This window comes from Oryctolagus cuniculus, chromosome 15 (genome assembly GCF_964237555.1).
Source record: "Oryctolagus cuniculus chromosome 15, mOryCun1.1, whole genome shotgun sequence".
Classification (NCBI taxonomy): Eukaryota; Metazoa; Chordata; class Mammalia; order Lagomorpha; family Leporidae; genus Oryctolagus; species Oryctolagus cuniculus.
In genome coordinates, this window is record NC_091446.1 from 71,028,126 (window position 1) to 71,047,699 (window position 19,574).

At 51.4% G+C, this 19,574-nt stretch overlaps 1 protein-coding gene and 1 long non-coding RNA gene across 3 annotated transcripts; one reads left to right on the plus strand and one right to left on the minus strand.

Moving 5' to 3' along the window:
• The first annotated feature begins 4,546 nt into the window (after positions 1 to 4,546).
• Positions 4,547 to 16,589, plus strand: LOC100357777 (pulmonary surfactant-associated protein D). Of its 2 annotated transcripts, none has more exons than XM_051833023.2 (8): positions 4,547 to 4,909; positions 7,258 to 7,459; positions 11,911 to 12,027; positions 12,240 to 12,356; positions 12,666 to 12,773; positions 13,295 to 13,411; positions 14,363 to 14,446; positions 16,103 to 16,589. In XM_051833023.2, exons 2-8 carry the CDS (start codon positions 7,261 to 7,263, stop codon positions 16,477 to 16,479), a joined length of 1,119 nt encoding a protein of 372 aa, XP_051688983.1. In that variant the 5' UTR covers positions 4,547 to 4,909; positions 7,258 to 7,260; the 3' UTR covers positions 16,480 to 16,589. The 2 variants fall into 2 exon arrangements, with proteins under 2 accessions (XP_051688983.1, XP_051688984.1); XM_051833024.2 differs by lacking the exon at positions 4,547 to 4,909 and adding an exon at positions 5,992 to 6,057.
• Positions 16,590 to 16,725: 136 nt separating this feature from the next.
• LOC138845399 (uncharacterized) lies at positions 16,726 to 18,579 on the minus strand. The gene is made up of 2 exons (XR_011382477.1): positions 18,233 to 18,579; positions 16,726 to 16,985 (listed from the first exon to the last, which is right to left on the minus strand). It is a non-coding gene; the product is annotated as an uncharacterized lncRNA (long non-coding RNA).
• Between the last annotated feature and the right edge of the window lie 995 nt (positions 18,580 to 19,574).

Here is a 19,574-nt window from a genome sequence, read left to right on the forward strand (position 1 = left end):
ACCAGCCCCGAATTTAAAACAAAACAACAACAAGTGTGTTTCTAAATGTATGTTAAAGGGATACAAATTGCTTGTATACCTTTTGGGGGCTGGTGCTAAGGTTCAGTAGTTTAGTGCCCTGGCCTGAAGTGGTGGAATACCATATGGGTGCCACTTTGAGAAGTGGCTGCTCCACTTCCAATCCAGCTCTCTGCTATGGCCTGGGAATGCAGTAGAAGATGGCCCAAGTTCTTGGGCCCCTGCACGCAAGCCAGGAAGAAGCTCCTGGCTCCTGGCTCTGGGTCAGTGCAGCTCCAGCCATTGAGGCCAATTGAGGAGTGAACCATCAGATGGAAGATCTCTCTCTCTGCCTCTCCTTTCTCTGAGTAACACTGACTTGCAAATAAATAAATAAATATTTTTTAAAAACCCACAAAACCCCATTTCACTGCTAAATGCTTAAGATATTTCTTTAAAAATTTTTTTGAATATTTGTTTTATTTATTTGAAAGGCAGAGTTACAGAGAGGCAGAGAGAGAGAGAGAGAGATAAAGAGAAAAGAGAGAGGGGTCTTCCATCTGCAGGTTCACTCCCCAAATGCCTCAATGGCCAGGGCTGGGCCAGGCAGAAGCCAGGAGCATGGAACTCCATCTGGGTCTCCCACATGGGTGGTGGGGGCACAAGCACTTGGCCAGTTTTCCACTGCTTTCCCAGGGGATTCAGCGGGGGGCTGGACTGGTAGAGCAGATGGACTCAAATCATTGCTCATGTGGGATGCTGATGTCCCCAGGGGCAGCTTAACATACTGCAGCCCAACCCCTGGCAGCTAGGTTATACCCTTAGAAGCAGGCATATGAAGGTTGTTAATTCGGTTTGCAGTCCTTGTAAGTTTTTTCACTTAAATTCTGAGTTAGGAAAAACAGGATTGCCTCGTGTCAGTTCTTCTAGTGGCCTCTGCAGCAGAGAACTGTGCACACATTGGTTTGTCCGTAAAGTCTACTCCCCTTCCAGCATCCAACAGATGAGCACATACCGGAGGACAGGTTTAGACCCTCGGTGCTTTCCTCCCGCTGGCATGTCTGACATGGGTGAAGGATATGACCTGTGGACTTGGTGTTAAATCTTCAAGTGCCATTTAGTGACACATTTGAGGGTATGCCCACTTTCAACTTCATTGCATTGAGCAAAAAAGCCCACGCGGTGATAACAAGCAATAGGGGTACCAGACCTATCCTTGTCAATCCGTGTTAGTCCTTTGACACTTTGCCCCCATATATTTAAATTATTGTTTACCACATTGTTGTCAGCTGCTTTATTTGCATTGCCTCAAGTACTAATGTGGCTGGGTGTTTTCCCACCATCTCTGTCTTTGTAGTATATCAATTTTTGCTAAAGAAAACCTTCTTCACTCCTGTTATCTTTATGACCTAAATACTATCATCTTCTCACCATAAGTTTCAAAAGATATGCCCACAGTCCATTATTCATTTTATTATGACTAGGTAAGAGGGAAGGTATCACCTTTCTAAAATTTTATTCTATCACAGAGGTCTTTTGTTTTTCTGGATCTTGCTAATATTCTCATGTTTTCTCTCTCTGTATTTTTCAGGAGATGGTCATGACAACATAGAAACACAACATGGAAGAAGACAAGGAAAAGCACGCCATCAATTTACACCTGAGGAACTGCACATACTGAATCAATCATTTGCAGAGTCCTTATCCCGACTATACGACCAAGGAGGAACTGGTCAAAAAACTCCATTGTTCGTTTTACACAATCGAGGTACATAAACTACATAGGTATTTACATGAATATGTCTTTGTGGACAATAATAAAAAAGCAACTAATTATGAAAAAGTATAACAGCATTTCATCACATAAGACAGGGTTGACATTTGGTCCCATTTCTTCTTCATCTCATTGTGGATGTGACTATATTAAAACATATTATGTGTTATTTTTGAAAAAGATTTATTTATTTGAAAGTCAGAGTTACACAGAGAGAGAGAAGGAGAGGCAGAGAGAGAAAGGTCTCCCATCTACTGGTTCACTCCCCCACTGGCCTCAACGGCCGGAGCTATGTTGATCCGAAGTCAGCAGCCAGGAGCTTCTTCTGGGTCTCTCATGTGGGTACAGGGGCCCAAGCACTTGGGCCATCTTCCACTGCTTTCCCAGGACATAGCTGAGAGGTGGATTGGAAGTAGAGCAGCCAGGACTTGAACTGGTGCCCATAAGGAATGCCAGCTCTTCAGGTGGCAGCTTTACCCACTACGCCACAGCGCTGGCCCCAATTATCCTCATTTTACAAAGGAAAAAAGAGGAGTAGAGGTTCCACGAAACACTTAGGGTAAGGTATGAAGTAACACTGCTAAGTTATGGCAGACGCTTGTTTGTTTTGGGTATGGCCTTTGAAGAAAATGACATTTAAAATACGATTTAGAATACGTTGAATTAGGAATTCATTCTGGAAAAGCAGTTGGAGTAAAATAAGCAAGCTAAGAGAATGTATTTTGAGAACAGCTGCTTCACGTCTAAATGCAGAGGGTGCAAATAGGTTGGTAGAAGATTTGGAAAAGTAGGGATTTGCTCATACATAAGGGCCCGTGCCTCCTGTGAAGGCAGATGGGAATCCAGAATTGTGCACAATTACATGATTTTAATTATTATAAATGTATACTTATATATACATTTACATATCATATTTACTGTAAATGCATTCTCATATTATAAATATAATAACACAGGAAGCCCTAGGAAAGCGTGCTTGCATTTTTCATGTCTTACTCAATGTCACGAAGCAAATCAGTGATGACACTGATCCTAAGATGAACTACAAAATTCTCTTACATTGTGGGATATATAGACTCGAAAATAATTTCTGTTTCTTTTTTAGAACTGGTTCCAAAATAAAAGAGCCAGGCTACCAGCCAGGAAGAGACGCAGAGTGCTTGAAGTCAGGATGCCGTATGCACTCCCTGTCCAAGGTCCCCCAGGTGTAAGCCTGCAGAATTCCCAGGAGCGGTCTCCCAAGGCTGCCCAGGCATCTGTGCAGGGCGGAGCTGTCTGCTCCACTCCACCCACATGGGAGGTTCCCAGCCCGCTCTACGGCTCCTGGGATTCTGGGGTTCGAGGTGCTCAAGAGGCACCGAGCTATGCTCTGGAGAATCAAGGGAACGTAGGAGGTGGATCTTTTCCCCGTGGCGTTCCAGGAGCAAGGTTTATTCATCCTTTTTCATCTGCACCGTATTTTGGGAGGTCCAGGTCAGAGATGAGGGTCATGCAGCCTGATTGGCCTTCCCTGCTACCCGGTGTTCCCAGTGCTCAGGGAGCGATGCAACAGCTGCAGGAGCAGAAGAGCTCTTTTCGTTACCCACCATGTGAAGAATGGCAGCAGAATGGCTGGGGAACGCACCCTCAGCAGCCCCAGCAGCCTCCGGATTACTGGCAGGAGCCGCCCTCCCAGGACCAGTTTCCAATGCAGCAGAATCACAACAGCGCAGAGAACAGGGTGCCTTTTCAAAGCGTCATTCATGAAAGCCTGTGGGTCCACCCTAGAGCTCAGCCCCTGGTCCTCCAGTGGAAAGTGGTTCCTGAGAAGACTTGGCCACTGCCACCCATCCTCAAGGCCTCCCAACTTGAGCCAGGCACCAGAGTGGACCCTGGGTTCAAGTGCCAGCTGCTCCACTTCTGATCCCGCTCCCTGTTAATATGCCTGGGAAAACAGCAGAGGAGAGCCCCTGCATCCTTGTGGGAGACCCGCAAGAAGCTCCTGGCTCTTGGCTTCAGCCTGGCCCAGCACCGGTCATTGCTGCCATTTGGGGAGTGAGCCAGTGGATGGAAGACTTCTTCCTCTGTCTCTGCCTCTGTTGTAAATCTGCCTTTCAAAAAAAGAGAAATAAATATTTTTTAAAACAACCTTTCTTCGCCAGTCTGGGAAACGTGATGTTGTAGATTTAACATTATGCAAGGAGATGCCACCAGGAGTATCCAAAGCCATGAGCAAGTGAGCAGCACCTGTGGGTGGTCAAGGGGGGATATTGGAGAAATAGGTCTGCTTGCATGCAAAATTAGGCAAAACTGATGCAAAAGATCAAGTCACAAGACTCAAGACAGGAGCAAAGATGACAGCAGTGGCAGAGGGTGAACCACTACCCCCCAAGCACTGTAAGTTAATAGCTCCCTCGCGTGGGTCTGTGACAAGAGTGTTCACAGCTCAGGGGTCCTAATTTATCTCAATGCACAAGGCAGACACCAGGGGAGGAAGTGGAAAATACAAGTCTGAACAAAGGCAAGGTCAGGCCTGGTTCTGAAGTCAATCTCACAAGAGGAAAATGGGGGCTCTCTGAGGCCTGGAGCAGGTTGCCAAAGAGGGACAGGTGGCAGCTCCACGAGTCACTCCCCCAACCCCCTTCCAAGGCTGCTGCTTCTGCAGCTCCTGCACCTGCCTCACCCCTGCCCGGATATGCCAAGCAGCTCTTTCACAATCCGGGCTGTTGAGATGGAGAAGGAAATTGCACAAGGCAGGTCCTGGCTCTTGAGATCTGCAGATGTGAGTTTCTTTTTGAAGTCACTCTAGGTCGTTGTGCAACTCAGTAATGTCTGGACCTCAGATTCATGGACATCTCTAAAATACAGACACTGAGGGGGTTGTTTTGGGCTCCCAGGGCCTCAGTGGGGTGCAGATGGGAATCACCCTAACGTGATGATGTGGGAAGTGTTCCGTTTATCAGCATCAGGGTTTTAGCACACAGTTGGGGGTAAGAGGGAGTGAGTCAACAAGGAAGAAAACTGCCTCCACTTCTTGAAGGGAGTTCTCAGAAGACCAGGGCCTGGCAGCTCAGCTTACAGGACAGGCATAAAGAGTGCGCACCTGCCAAGCCAGGACCAGTTTGTCTGGAGCTCCTGGGGCCCCAGAGGAAGTAGCCTGTGAGTGTCTCGTTTTCTTTTCCCTGTGGCCTATGAATATCCTGTGGCCGTCTGGACAGTGTTCCATGCTGGAGTTGAAGGGAGGAGGGTCTGCAGCTCTTCTGGTCTTGCAGTTGGGTTTGGGAGGTGGGGGCACACGGGGTGGGGAGGTGCCCGTCTGCCCTCCACTAAGCGGCATGGAACCAGCAGGGCACTTGCTTGCTGAACGGGGGTGCGGTGGGTGAGTAGGATGGGACACCCTCTCTTAGATGCTCTTGCCTGGAAGCCTCAGGTGGGCAGTGCAATTCCACCTTCTCTCTTGGCTCCTTGTCTGCTCCTGGTTTCTTCAGAAAGAGAAGTGGAGGAGAAACAGATCCGGCATTCACAGGCTTGGGTTCGACACCCATCCCGATGCTTCTCTCTTGGCCTCTAGACTTGACTTAAAATGATTCTTAATGAATTAGGACTCTGGCTTTCCAACCATGTGTCCAGAGGAGTCCTTTTTTTCCTATAAAATCTTATCTGGAGGCTTAGCTTAAAGTGAACCCTGCATGGGTTGAGGGGCTGTGGCTGCCTTGTCCACCTGAATCTCAGGCCTGAGACCTCTGAGCCTGCCTGTGTCTGGATTCTTCCTTCAGCAATGGGTGATGGCATTTCTGAGCCATCTTGAGCTGGTGGGAGAAGGTGTATTGCTTTCATTTTTCCCCCAAATCAGTGTCAGGGTCCCAGAGTTGACGCAGCTGTGGGACAGGGGACATTGCCCTTGTTCTGGCCTGGGTCGGCCCCTGGGTGATCAGGAAGGCTCTACCAGGACGAGTGCAAGCCTGTGAGCTCAGCTTAGTGTTTCTAGAGGCTTGCGGGGCACCTGAGGAGGTGGCAAATTCAACAGCGCGAGAGGCTCGTGAGTTACAGGGGTCGCCTACACGGCGCATTATCAGCTGTTGGAGAGGGGCCCTCTGGCCAGGTAGCCCCTCTCCTGACATTGACCGAGCTGGCCTGCTGACCCTTTTGTCTTTGCAGGGCACCCTTTGGCTCTGTGTCCAGCCTCTGAGACTCCCACTTCCACCCTCATTACTTCACGGTTTCTCTCTTTGGCAGGAAGACACCCAGATGCAGAGAGTGGCCCGGGTCCTGCGCTTACCTTGTGCTCTGTTACCATCTCCTGTCAGGTGGTAACTGAATGTCCTGTTGGGTAGTTGCTCATACGTCCCACAGGCCCTTTCCCCTGGCCGGGGCCACCTGGTGTATCACCTTCCCTCATAAGTCCCCTCTTCCAGCCCTCTCAGGTACACTGGGAAGAGCTGAGGGGCTGAGTCTCTGCAGCTGCTAACTTGGTGGGTTAAACTTGGATGAAAACGTGCCCTGGGTTCCCTCGGGGGCTTTCTTCTCCTTGGGGGCCACCTCTGGTTCAGAACTGACAAATCGCCTGGCAAATGCAGCTGCACTTGCAGACTGAGCTCAGTCAGATGTCACTAGGCATTGAGAACCCTGGTTCATCTTCCTTCTTTCCTTCCTCTCTCCCTCCCTCCCTCCCTTCCTTCCTTCCTTAATTGAAAGGCAGAGTTCCAGAGAGGTAGAGGCCAAGACAAAGAGAGAGGTCTTTCATCTGCTGGTTTACTTCCCAGATGGACAAAACAGCCAGAGCTGTGACGACCCGTAGTCAGGAGCTTCCTCTGGGTGTCATGCATGGGTGCAGGGGCCCATGGACTTGGGCCAACTTCCACTGCTTTTCCAGGCCACAGCAGAGAGCTGGATCGGAATTGGGTATCTGAGACTTGAACCGGCTGCCATATGGGATGTCAGCACTGCAGCCGGTGACTTTACCCGCTATGCCACAGTGCCCTTCCCTCCCACCCCACCCCCCGCTCATTTTCACAACACTGTAAGTTGCCATTGCTAACACACTCAAGGCAGCATGTCAGTGAGGGAGTAAAAGTTTGCCTGTCTGAGCTGAGCCAACCACCTCCTGGTATAGACAAGGTGAAGGAGTCCAAGAAGGCAAAAGTCCTGCCCAGAGGGAGCACTCACTGGGTCCTTGGGGATGGAATATGCAGCCTCAGTGAAGACGCACCATGCTGGCCGCTGTGCCAATGGCAGTGCCCAAGAAAAGGCAGAATGGAGGATGGCGTGGGGGACGTGAGAACGAGGACATTGTGGTCAACCCATGTGAGAGTCCCAGTGCTCTCCAAGGCTGGACCATGTGCCCATCTTGTCTCCAAACCACTTTGAGCATCTGGCTGCTTTGAGCTCCATAGCAGGAAGTGGGAGGGGTAAGGAGTGGCTGCTTCTGACCTTCAGGAGCTGGGCCATGCCCTATACCGTGTGCTAGAGCTGAAATCATGTCCTTTCCTCTCTGTTCTTCTCCGCAGGCCATGCTGCTCCTCCTCCTGACCCCACTGTTCCTGCTTGCCCAGCCCCGGGGATGCCTGGAAGCAGAGATGAGGACCTACTCCCAGAGGACAGTGAGCAACGCCTGCACCCTGGTCATGTGTGGCCCAGTGGAGAATGGCCTTCCTGGTCGAGATGGGCGGGATGGCAGAGAGGGCCCCCGGGGCGAGAAGGGGGATCCAGGTAGAGCTGGGACCCAGGGCTTGTCCTGGTGGGCGGGGTGGGCGTTGGAATTGTCACCGATCCAGCCCATCTGGATAGCTTGTGACGGAAAACCCGGAGATGGGATCTTCCTTCCAGGGGTTGGTTCCCTCTTCTGCAGCACCATGTCCATTCCATCGGCTGGCAAGTGAGAGGCTTTCCTGAGCCCCCAGCTGCCTCCCTGTATCACCCAACCCTCCGGGTTCCTCCCCAAGGCCCCAGCTGGCTCCCTCCCTAAGGACAAGCAAATAGTTAGTAAATTACCCCCAAATAGTTGGTAAGTTACTGATATTTAGGGCCCTCTAGAGCCCTTTTCAGATAGCTAACAGGTGTTCATTGACTAATGATGCCTACGCAGAGTGTTAAATATCTTTAATATTTAATTAAACTTCACCGCATTAAAAGTGGGCAAACATTCAGGCCTAATCAACAGCATTTTCCCTAACACATTACAGGGGGAGATGGGAAGCTCACATTTCTTTGCTTGGCCCTATGCTGGGGCATTCAGTGGAGTAGTTCATTTAATCCTCTTAAAGGTTTTACAAGGAATAGGCTAATCTCCCTTGATGGGGAAGGAAACTGATGCAGAAAAGCTAAACAAATACCCTCAGGAAGGTGACAAAGGCATGAGTTTCTTTTCTTTCTTTCTTCCTTTCTTCCTTTCTTTTTTAAGATTCTTATTTATTTATTTGAAAGTCAGAGTTATGCAGAGGGAGGAGAGGCAGAGAGAGAGAGCTCTTCCATCTGTTGGTTCACTCCTCAATTGGCCAGAACGGCCGGAGGTATGTTGATCCAAAGCCAGGAGCCAGGAGCTTCTTCTTGGTCTCCCACACAGGTACAGGGGCCCAAGGGCTTGGGCCATCTCTGCTGCTTTTCCAGGCCATAGCAGAGAGCTGGATAGGAAATGGAGCAGCTGGGACTCAAACTGGTGCCCATATGGGATGCCAGCACTTCAGGCCAGGGTGTCAACCCACTGTACCACAGCAACAGCCCCATAAAGGCAGAGTTTCTGCATCAAAGAGAACATAGGGCTAGCGCCGTCTACACAGTGGGGAACCCCTGGGACAAGTCACTCAGAGTTACAGAGTCTCAGTTAGCCTCTCTGTCAAAGGGGATAATCACTGCCATCCAGTGGCAAATAACTGAGCAAAGAGCATTGTTTTTTTTTTCTTTTTTTTCTTTTAACTTTTATTTAATGAATATAAATTTCCAAAGTACGGCTTATGGATTACAATGGCTTCCCCCCCATATCGTCTCTCCCACCCGCATCCCTCCCCTTTCCCACTCCCTCTCCCCTTCCATTCACATGAGGATTCATTTTCGATTCTCTTTATATACAGAAGATCAGTTTAGCATACATTAAGTAAAGATTTCAACAGTTTGCTCCCACACAAACATAAAGTGAAAAATAATAGATGATTTTTTAAATGATGATGAAATCAGATCAGACCTATTGTCATGTTTAATCCCAGTGAGAGTCAAGTTGGGAATTGATAATTTCTTCTTTTTTTTTTTTTACAGAAGATCAGTTTAGTATACATTAAGTAAAGATTTCAACAGTTTGCACCCCCATAGAAACACAAAGCAAAATATACTGTTTGAGTACTCATTATAGCATTAAGTCTCAATGTACAGCACATTAAGGACAGAGATCCTACATGAGGAGTAAGTGCATTGCTTTTTATTAGGTCTTCAAGATAAAGCTACATCTTCCTTCTGTACCAATTAGGTGAATTTTCCTGAGGTTCCCGGAGGTACTGATGAATAATGGGGGCTGTCCCTGGTAATGCTTTATCCTTCCTGGGGAATAGGGGAGGATTTGGGTCTTATTGGCAAAAAAAAGGCAAAACAAAATGAAGCAGCAACAGAAACCAAAGGACTCTATCAGGGCTTCTATTTGGCTGGAGGAAGAAGGAAAATAATGACATTTAAGCTGCTATGTGACACCCTTAGGTCTGGTGGGGTAATGGGAAAAGTGAGTGTCCTTTACAAAGAGAAAACAGCCCTCCACATCATTAGGGTCACATAGCTCCGACCGCAGAAAAGTGGAATTCCATGGACTCGCTCTCTCGCTGAGTCCTGGCCTTCTCTCTCCGACTCCCAGAGGGACCCTGGACTGGGTCCTTTTCCACAGTGACCCATCACCCAGAGAGTATGGACAAGACCTCCCTTTCCTATATGGATAGCCCAGCCCACTACATCCCAGCCTGGCTTTCAGTTGGTGCTCGGACAGAGGAGCGTGCACAGTCAGGCTAGGAGAGGAAGTTCCACTCTACTCACTCAACTACGCTGCATCTGAGAAAGGCCTGGGGGGCTCGGAGCCTCCTCAGAATCCTGATGCACATAGATGGGGGGGGGGGGGGGCTGGAGTTGACACATGTGGCAAAATCCCCTGAAGCATGTGGTCTTCAGCCAGAGAGGCCCTGGAGCAGGGACAATGCGGAGCCGGGGTGCTGTGCTGATGCTCCACATATCATGGACAGCAAGTAAGACCCAGACCCTGTCTTTTTTGACAGGCAGAGTGGACAGTGAGAGAGAGAGACAGAGAGAAAGGTCTTCCTTTGCCGTTGGTTCACCCTCCAATGGCCGCCAGGAGCCAGGTGCTTCCTCCTGGTCTCCCATGTGGGTGCAGGGCCCAAGCACTTGGGCCATCCTCCACTGCACTCCCTGGCCACAGCAGAGGGCTGGCCTGGAAGAGGGGCAACCGGGACAGAATCCGGCGCCCCAACCGGGACTAGAACCTGGTGTGCCGGCGCCGCTAGGCGGAGGATTAGCCTAGTGAGCCGCGGCGCCGGCCAAGACCCAGACCCTGTCTTGTCGGGGATGGTTCCCTTACTCCTCAGCACCCCCGGTGCTCCTGCCTGGAATGATTCAGTGAGGTTCACCTGGGGATGTTCCTCCCCACGTCCACCCAGCTGCACCCACCCTGGCTTCCAGCAGATGCCCCTCCACACTCAGCCCCTTCCTCTGGAGACCTTGTCACTCGCTCTCACGGATGGCCCTGTGGCTCACTCTTCACCTCTACAGAACACCTGCCCAGTGACGCTCCCCAACCACCCTCCTTAAAACAGACACCACCATCCCCAACACTCCCTGCTCTTTGGAGTTCTTTCTCTGTGCCACTTATTATAATCTAACAGACCATAGAATATACATTTTAGTCGTTTAGAATCTGTTTCCATGATGTGGTTGAGTTGAAGCTCCGTGAAGAAGAGATTTTTTGGGGGTCTGTTTTGTTTGCTACTATTTCGCCAGCTTTTGTGGAATGAATGACTGTGATATGGAAGGAGAGAAGAAATTTTAGGGCAGTCAAAAGGGACCTAAATGCTGGGCTACACGGTGTCATTTTGGGCATCTCTAGCGTACACCTTAGGCCTTTGGGGATACCAGAATGCAAAAGTAGTGCTTTGGGAGGCCTGGGTGCTGCTGCTCAGGAGGGCGCCCCCTTCTGTCTCAGTGCTCTCACAGCCACTTATGGTCTGAGCACCAAGAATGGGCAGCCTCTAACACTCCCGTCCAGACAGTGAGCTGTTCCCCTCGGTCAGGGCATTGCAGGCCCTAGCACAGTTCACTGCCGAATGTGAGAGGCAGGGCCCATCCTGCACCCTTCTGAGCTCCCATAGCATCCCTAGGGAGGGTTTGAACCTGCAGCAGGGCAGTGCCCAGCACAGGATCTTCCACTCTCCCATCCCACCACACTCTTACTCCAGGAAGAGCTGGCCTTTTCCGGCACAGCGGCATGATGACAAAGTCTTAAATACCACCATCTCTCGGCCAGTCCTTCTAAATTCTTGCCATGCAAGTCTCGCTTCCTCCTCTAGGCAGACGGTTCTCTCCCTGTGTGTGTGTGTGTGTGTGTGTGCATGCACATGTGTGCTGGCATAGAATGAGAGACACGATGTATTATGAATTGTCTTCCATGTCTGTTATCCTTGTCTCACATTTTATTATAAATCTCTTGTGGACTAGGACCTGATGCTAATATTTGCATCTGGCCCAATGCTATGCCTAAAGTAGGTGTTGCAGAGATGGATTCTTAGTGAGTAGATAAATGAGCAGACAAGGAACTAAGGTTATCACAACATGTATGGTGCCATTCCTTATATAAGCTTTGGTTCCTGTGATGTTTATAAAAGCAATCAAGAAGTCCATGATCACAGGTAAATGTTGACAGACTTCCTGCCATCTTACAGCCGCCCTAAGTCAGGGGAAAGGGTACCACGTGGAGAGGCAGACAGGCCCTGGCTTGAATCTGCCTCCAGCTCTCGGAAGTCTTAGATGCTCAGAGGGGGCATGTTGACACCCATTTTCTGGATCGCCGCTGGACCCCAGTGTGTGTCAGTGAAATGGCAGGGGACCTGACCCTGCTGGCAGGGAGCTGGCCCCTCCTGGGCTCAGGGCCAGGTTTATGTCCATTTCTTCTGCTGCTACAGGTTTCCCAGGAGCTGCAGGGCCAGCAGGCATGCCTGGGCCAGCTGGCCCAGTGGGGCCCAAAGGGGACAATGGCTCTGCTGGAGAACCTGGACCAAAGGGAGACGCTGGACCACCTGGTGAGCACCTGGGCATAGAACTCAGATGTCTGCAGGTGGTGCTGCTGCCACCAGGATGTGCACAGAGCTCATCCCAGGAAGAGGGAAGAAGACACCACGGGGTTATTGCAGGGCTCCCTGGGCCTACTGCCAGGTGGTTGGATGATGCCGCCTCTTGGCCTGTATTATATATGACCTACAGTATTCCTAACTGAGCTACACCTTTCCCCCAGGACCTCCAGGACTTCCGGGAGTGCCTGGTCCAGCTGGAAGAGAGGGTGCCTTGGGGAAGCAGGGGAATCTAGGACCTCAAGGAAAACCAGGCCCAAAAGGAGAGGCTGGGCCCAAAGGTAGATGGACGATTTGTGGGCAGTCTGGGAGGGAGAAGGGAGGAATGGCAGGAGTGGCCTGTGATGTGGCCGGAGGCATCCTGATAGTGCCAGGAAGGGTCCAGGGCATGAGGGCTTTGCCAAGCACCCAGCATTCACACATGAGCAGTATTTGCCTCTAACCTGCCACAGAGGAGCCCCAGGCAGCCATGAGACGTCTCCCCAGTTCCCTCTCTCACCCTGGGTTGTGGGTAAAATGCTCTGCTAGTGAGGAAATTCTCATGCTGGAACATGGTCTCAGCTCACTTGTCCCTTGTGTGCCTTCTTCAGGGGAAGTTGGTGCCCCGGGCACACAGGGCTCTGCAGGAGCAACAGGCCCCCCGGGCTTGAAGGGGGAGAGAGGTTCCCCTGGTGAGCGTGGCGCCCCTGGAAGTACTGGTAAGTGGTCAAATGAGCTCCCGCGGGGCTGGAGTTGGTTGTCTTGAGCCTTCTTGGAGGTGCCAACATCTAACCCCTCCGCTGCCACCGCGCTGAAGTCAGAGCTGGCATTGTTGGGTGTTGGGAGAGTCTACATCCAAGGCGTGTAGGCATTGGAGCTCTGGGAACTGCTACATATCCAGACAGGGAGCGGTGCTAAGCCACGGGGATAATCTGTGCCTAGGCGAGTTGGTCGTCGGATACTGGGGAATGCAGTGCACAGGGGAAGATTGCTGTGTGATAGACTTTCAGAGTGCAGAGAAGGGGTGTGGCTGGGGCCTGGGCACGCTCTGTATGTGAGGAGTATGTCATGCTGGGCAGTGAGGACAGCATGTGTGTGTATGTGTGTATGTGTGTGTGTATGTGTGTGTGTATGTGTGTATGTGTGTGTGTGTATGTGTGTGTGTGTGTGTGCATGCACAGGGAAGGTGAAAATGCTGGGAAACAGGTACATAGCTCCCACTGCTCTTCTGTGACCCCAGGGTCTCCTGGAGCTGCAGGTCCACAGGGAGCCCCAGGTGCCAGGGGTCCCCCAGGAATGAAGGGGGACAGAGGTGCTCCTGGAGACAGAGGAGCCAAAGGTGAAAGCGGACTTCCAGGTAAGGGAGAGGCTCCTGGCTCTGGGAATCCCCTAGGGCATGAGTGGGGAGGAGGCCTCTCCAGCCTGGGGCAGGCCCTCCTCCGGAAAGTAACTACATTAACTACAGGCGGGGTGGGGGACCAGGACAGACTGCAAGGCAAGAACACTGGGCTCTGGTCTTAGCCAGCTGGGACTCATGGGAGTGCAAACCTGGGCTGTTTCTTCATCTGACCATCAGGAAACAAGAGCTGGCTTCCCTACTCATAGGGCAGTTTTTTGTTTGTTTGTTTGTTTAAGAATTTTATTTATTTATTTGAGAGGTAGAGTTACAGCCCGTGAGAGGGAGAAAGAGAGAGAGAAGTCTTCCATCTGCTGGTTCACTCTCTAAATGGCCACAACGGCTGGAGCTGAGCTATCAAAAGCCAGAACCAGAAGCTTCTTCTGGGTCTCCAACACATGTGCAGAGACCCGAGGACTTGGGCCATCTTCTACTGCTTCCCAGCCCATAACAGAGAGCTGGATCGGAGGAGAAGCAGCCGGGACTTGAACTAGTGCCCACGCCGCAGGCAGAGGGTTAACCTAGTGCACCACAGCACCGGCCCCTCGTAGGATAGTTTTGAGCATCAACTAACCCAATGAACGGGAGTGAGGACCTTGTGTTCCTGTCCCCTCCCTTCAAATGAAGTTGTCACTATGTCTCAAGAATTTGAGTAGAAATGTCATTTGATTCAGTGTCATTGAGGTACAGGGACTCGTTCTGCTTGACCATCACAGAATCATTAAAAAATAAAAAAAAATCTGCACAGAGGCCAACTGCGTCAGCAGATTCAGGCTTTGCCAGGGGTAGGTCTAGCTCCTCATCTCCAGCCCTCATGTGTGCAGCTGGGTATCCTTCCCACGTGGCCCGGGCTCTGAGCTATCCCTAGGCTGCATTGGACAAGTCTTCTCAAAGCGATTTCTCCTCCCATAGACATCACTACTCTGAGACAGCAAGTGGAAGCCTTACAGGGACGGCTGCAGCAACTCCAGGCCACCCTCTCTATATATAGGAAAGGTGAGTTCCTGGGTCTGAACCTGAACCTGGCATTGATTTTGGGCCCCATGCTGGGTCTGAGCCTTGGTTTGGGGGTGGGGATGGGCCTTTGACCAGACCTGATATTGGGTCTGGCCCAAGAACTGGATGGAAAAGAGTTGGGGCAACTGTGTGCAGGGCTGGACCTGGGACTCGGGCAGGGAGGGGGTTAAGGCTAGGGCTGGGCTGGAGCAGGGTAGCCACATGGTCCAAGAGCTAGCAAATGATTTAAGGGACAAGTAGGAGGATGTGACCCATGGCACCTGCTCACCAGGCTAGCAGAAGCACGGGCAAGACTTCTGGGCGACTGAGCACCCTCCAACCTCAGTGCCACCAACGTCCTGAGACAGACTGATGCTGAGTCCAGTGCAGCTCAGTAGCCCTCACTCCTGCCTACCTAGTGCTGGTTTCTGTGATAGACATGGGAACACCCAGCACAGACCACATTGCTTATGTCTATGGAGCCGGGCATGAGCAGAGATGTTGTACAGTCCAAGGTAGCACAGAATCCAGGTGTTGATCCGAGAGCTAGGGCTGGCATAGTTCTCTGAGGGTACAGGGCAGATGAGAGGCAGCCTTCATCCCCTCCCTCCATGCCTCCAGGGGAGGCTGACCTGCTGGGGCTTCACCCACATGCACAACAAGAAGCCAACGTGGAGCTAGGCCAGAGCATGGGTCATCACGTTTCAGCTCCTGGCTCTCACATTCTCTCTTCTCCTCTCTTTTCACCCCATTACGGAGCACAGGCATCCTCTGGTAACCCCACAGTGTAATGGCAGGGAGGACACTGGGCTCACTGCATTGCATTTTCCTGTATTCTCAGAATCGGGCCCGGAAAGCCTTGATAATCATTTCCCATGGAGAAGTTTTCGTGTTAGCTTTTCATGACTGCAGTGAAAGTCACTGAGAAGGTTGAATTTTTTCACAGTTTTGGAGGTTCACTGTTGAAGATCAGGCAGCCTCATTAGTCTGGGGTTGATGAGAGTGGTGGAGGGTAGAACACACACTGGGGGACGGTTGTGTGGCGAGCCAGGAGGCAGGAGGGAGACAGGACTCCCTGATAGTCTCTCTGGATAAAGCCACCATGACTTGATCCTGGAGCTCTAACCCAGCAATGTAACCCAACCTAATCACTTCCTGAAAGCCTCACCTTCCAACACAATAGATGGATCAAGTCTCCTCCCCGTCAGCACCATCAGTCCTTGACCTTGGGAATTAAGCAACTGCATGAGTCAGGGAGCCAGGTTCTGTTCCAACGACAGCAGTTGTCCAATTCTACCTCGTAATCAACAAATAGATTAGGCACACAACCTTGGCTGGAACTCAGCGTGATCAACCTCTGCTATTAGACTGCATTAGTTTTAATTCCTAACTGCTTATTTGATGGTTGCCTTGACATTGGGCATCTTATTGAGTTCCAACCCTTTCACCTCTAAACAAGGGAGCGTGGTCAAACTCATGGTGTAGCATGGAGCTGGGGCTTCTCTGACACTGTGTGTCCACTTCCTCCTCTCTGGTGGGTATATGTATATTCTGTACGGCCAGGTTTCAGAGGCGAGCTGGAGCACAGGGGTTTCGGAGTTCCTACACTCTGACAGGGTGCTGCCATAACCCCAATCTAACTTTCCTCTTCTCTAGTCCTTGTCTTCCCCAACGGCCAAGATGTTGGGGAGAAGATCTTCAAGGCAGCAGGCTTTGAAAAACTCTTCGTGGATGCACAGCGTGTGTGTGTTCAGGCCGGTGGCCAATTGGCCTCCCCACGCAACGCAGCTGAGAATGACGCCTTGCAAGAGCTGGTCGCAGCCCAGAACAAGGCTGCTTTCCTGAGCATGACTGACACCAAGACGGAGGGCACGTTCACCTACCCCACAGGGGAGCCCTTGGTCTACTCCAACTGGGCCCCGGGGGAACCCAACAACAACGGCGGTGCGGAGAACTGTGTGGAGATCTTCACCAACGGCAAGTGGAACGACAAGGCTTGTGGAGAGGAACGCCTTGTGGTTTGCGAGTTCTGAGCCATGGTGGGTGCTTGGGGCAGGGTTTGTAGCCCAGGAGGCTGGCTGGCAAGTCAGCGCCCAGACTCTGTGCTGCCGACATCCTAATAAAAAGGTGCCCACCTCTGCCATCCAGGGCTTCTCTCCAGAAGGTAGGGCTACTGCAAACAGCCTCTCTCTCAGGGAACTACACATCTGCCTTTGCCCACTGGAAGGCCTAGCAGGGCAAGAAGGAACCATTCCAGCTGCCAAAACTCAAACTAAGTCTTTTTTTTTAATATTTATTTGTTTATTTGAAATGCAGAGTTACAGAGAGGCGGGGCAAAGAAAGAGAGAGAGAGAGAAAGAGAGAGAGAGAGAGAGAAAGAGATCTTCTATCTGCTGGTTCACTCCTCAAATGGCTGCAATAGCTGGAGCTGGGCCAATCCGAAGCCAGGAGCTTCCTCCGAGTGTCCCACGCAGGTGTAGGGACCCAAGGAGTTGAGCCATCTTCTACTGCTTTCTCAGGCCATAGCAGAAAGCTGGATCTGAAGTGGAGCAGCCAGGACTAGAACCGGCACCCATATGGGATGCCGGCACTACTGCAGGCAGCGGCTTTACCCACTATGCCACAGCACCAGCCCCTGAAACTAAGTCTTGATTGAGTTCCCTGTCACACAGGGCAGCCTTCCTCCTTCAGAAACCATCAGCTGCCCTTGGCCCTGGTGATCACTCCTTTCCCTCAAATTCTTTCTCCTCTGGGCCCCCAGAATACCACCCTCGCCTGCGTTGACTCTTGTCCTGGCTCGTCCTTAACAGTCACTTTTCCCCTCCTTTCCCAGTGGACTGGCTGAGCTTCCACCGTCAGCTCCCTTCTCTCCTGAAACTCAGCCCCAGAGCCAGCCTCATCTTGTCCCCTGTAGGTCCCCTCTCCAGGTTGGTGCTTCTTGCCTGGAGGTCCCCAGACTTTTCTAGCCAATGCAGGCCGGAGCCCCAGAGCCAGAAGCCTCCAAGGCCACCCCCTGTTTCAAGGCCTGAGTCCAGGAAGCTGCGCAGCACAGGGAGGTGACCCGGAAGGGAGTGTCTGCCTCCCCAGCCAGAGTACCCAGCCCTGTACCCAGTGTGCGCCTTCTCATTAATGCACTCCAAGCCACTATCCGTCTCTCTCCATTATCGTCATCGTGAGCCTCTTGGCTCATGGGAGGACCATGAGCTGCGTGATCCTAGCTCCCTCTGGGATTGCAGGAGACTTTGGAGCAGAGGGCGTCTGGCCATGCCCCACTTCACTCCAACCCTCCTCTTGCTGGCCCTTCCAGGAATGGTCTTACCCCACTCTTCCTCAAAGATAATCTAGTTAAAGCTCTTCCTCATTTTGCAACTATTGAAACCAAAACACAATGACAGGAGATTTGTGCAGGGACACAGGGGGTCGTTGTGATCCCAAAGCTTATACTTTTGACCTGGAAATATATAGGCCAGTGACCCCTTGTATATTTGGTTCATTTTGCTGGCATGCTGTTTCAAAAGTGATTTAAGGCACCTGTGTTCAAGAAATGGGAATGGCGCCTGGACGAACCACAGGCCCATAAAAGAGGCAAAACCCAGATCGTCTCTTCCTCCAGACAGGAAGCCAGAAACTCTCTCCTTTGTTCGCAGGGACTAAAGAACCGTTCTTTCTGAATGGCGCACCCAACCCGACCCCTTCTCTGAGCTCTCCCGCAGCCACACCTCATATGTAGGACAACGAGTCTAAAAACAGAACTCGCATTTCCAGGCAGCATGCGGGTCGTGTTACCTGCTAGGATCTTTCTCCTGTCATTGAAAACAATCCGCAGTTCCTGGCAGCTTCTGCAGTACTGGTTACACAACAGTGAGCAAACAATTCCCCGAGACAGAGGGCACCCTGGAGGGGGCTCAGAAGGGCGCTTCTCATTGCAAGGAAGAGAAAGCAACTGGACCAAGGAACAGCATTTTCTCTTCTTCTTCTAAGAACAGAGGGTTCTGGATGGGTGCCCACTGGGCATTGCCATCTCCCTGCCTTCTGCCTCTCTGTGCGTCTTTGTGTTTCTTCCTCCTCTGTGAGCCAGCTTCCTCTGCTCCCTGAGAGTGCTGCACCGAGATGAGAAATTCGCACTTGACATTAACTTGAAACTCTGATGCGAATGGTCTGCCTGTCTCGGATGCCCACCCCCGAGCCAATCAACTGAACTTGGGGGTGGGGCCACACAGTGCAGCACAGCCACTGGGATTTGGGGAAGTTGTGTGGGTCTTGGAAGACTCTCTCAAAGGGTTTTTAATTTTATTATTATTATTATTTTGGACAAGGGAAGGAAAGAGTAAGTACTGTGCAAAGAGTGAAGCCCAGAATGTTGAGCTGTCCAAACCCTAAAGAGAATCTTCAAACCCACTAGCACCAAAGGCCATGGGGGTCTGGTTTATTCTATGCCACAGAGCCCAGTACTTGGAGACACAGCCTGATTAATGCTGAGGACTACAGCAAATATTTCCTAACTCCCACTCTGGGGCACACAGGGCTCTCCTGCGCTAACATCATGGGCAAAGGTCAACACAGCCGGTAAAGCATGTCTCCACCCCCTTCCCCCTCCAACCAGAGTAGCCAGGCTCCCTCTTAGCAGCCTGGGTGCTGAGTGAAGCCAGCACTGTGACTCTTCGACCCTAGGTGACACGATGACGCGCACAATGTCAGGTGATACCGTGTGAGTGGCTGGGCTCCATCCCTACCTGGAAGGGGGAGCTTTCACAGTAGCTGTCTCAGGTCCCCGGAACGGTGTGCTAGAACAGTCTGCAGTGCCCTCACCCCTGCGCAGTGTGCTAGAACAGTCTGCAGTGCCCTCAACCCTGCACAGTGTGCTACAACAATCTGCAGAGCCTCACCCCTGCACAGTGTGCTAGGACAGTCTGCAGAGTCCTCACCCCTGCAAAGTGTGCTAGAACAGTCTGCAGTGCCCTCACCCCTGTGCAGTGTGCTAGAACAGTCTGCAGATCCTCACCCCTGTGCAGTGTGCTAGAACAGTCTGCAGTGTCCTCACCCCTGCGCAATGTGCTAGAACAGTCTGCAAATCCTCACCCCTGTGCAGTGTGCTAGAACAGTCTGCAGATTCTCACCCCTGCACAGT

Excerpts from the sequence above, each read along its gene's own strand:
- LOC100357777 (XM_051833023.2), top strand. The coding sequence starts at position 7,261 with ATGCTGCTCCTCCTCCTGACCCCACTGTTCCTGCTTGCCCAGCCCCGG. Across the intron at positions 7,460-11,910 it reads GGGCGAGAAGGGGGATCCAG|GTTTCCCAGGAGCTGCAGGG; the intron begins GTAGAGCTGGGA and ends CTGCTGCTACAG. Across the intron at positions 12,357-12,665 it reads AGGAGAGGCTGGGCCCAAAG|GGGAAGTTGGTGCCCCGGGC; the intron begins GTAGATGGACGA and ends TGCCTTCTTCAG.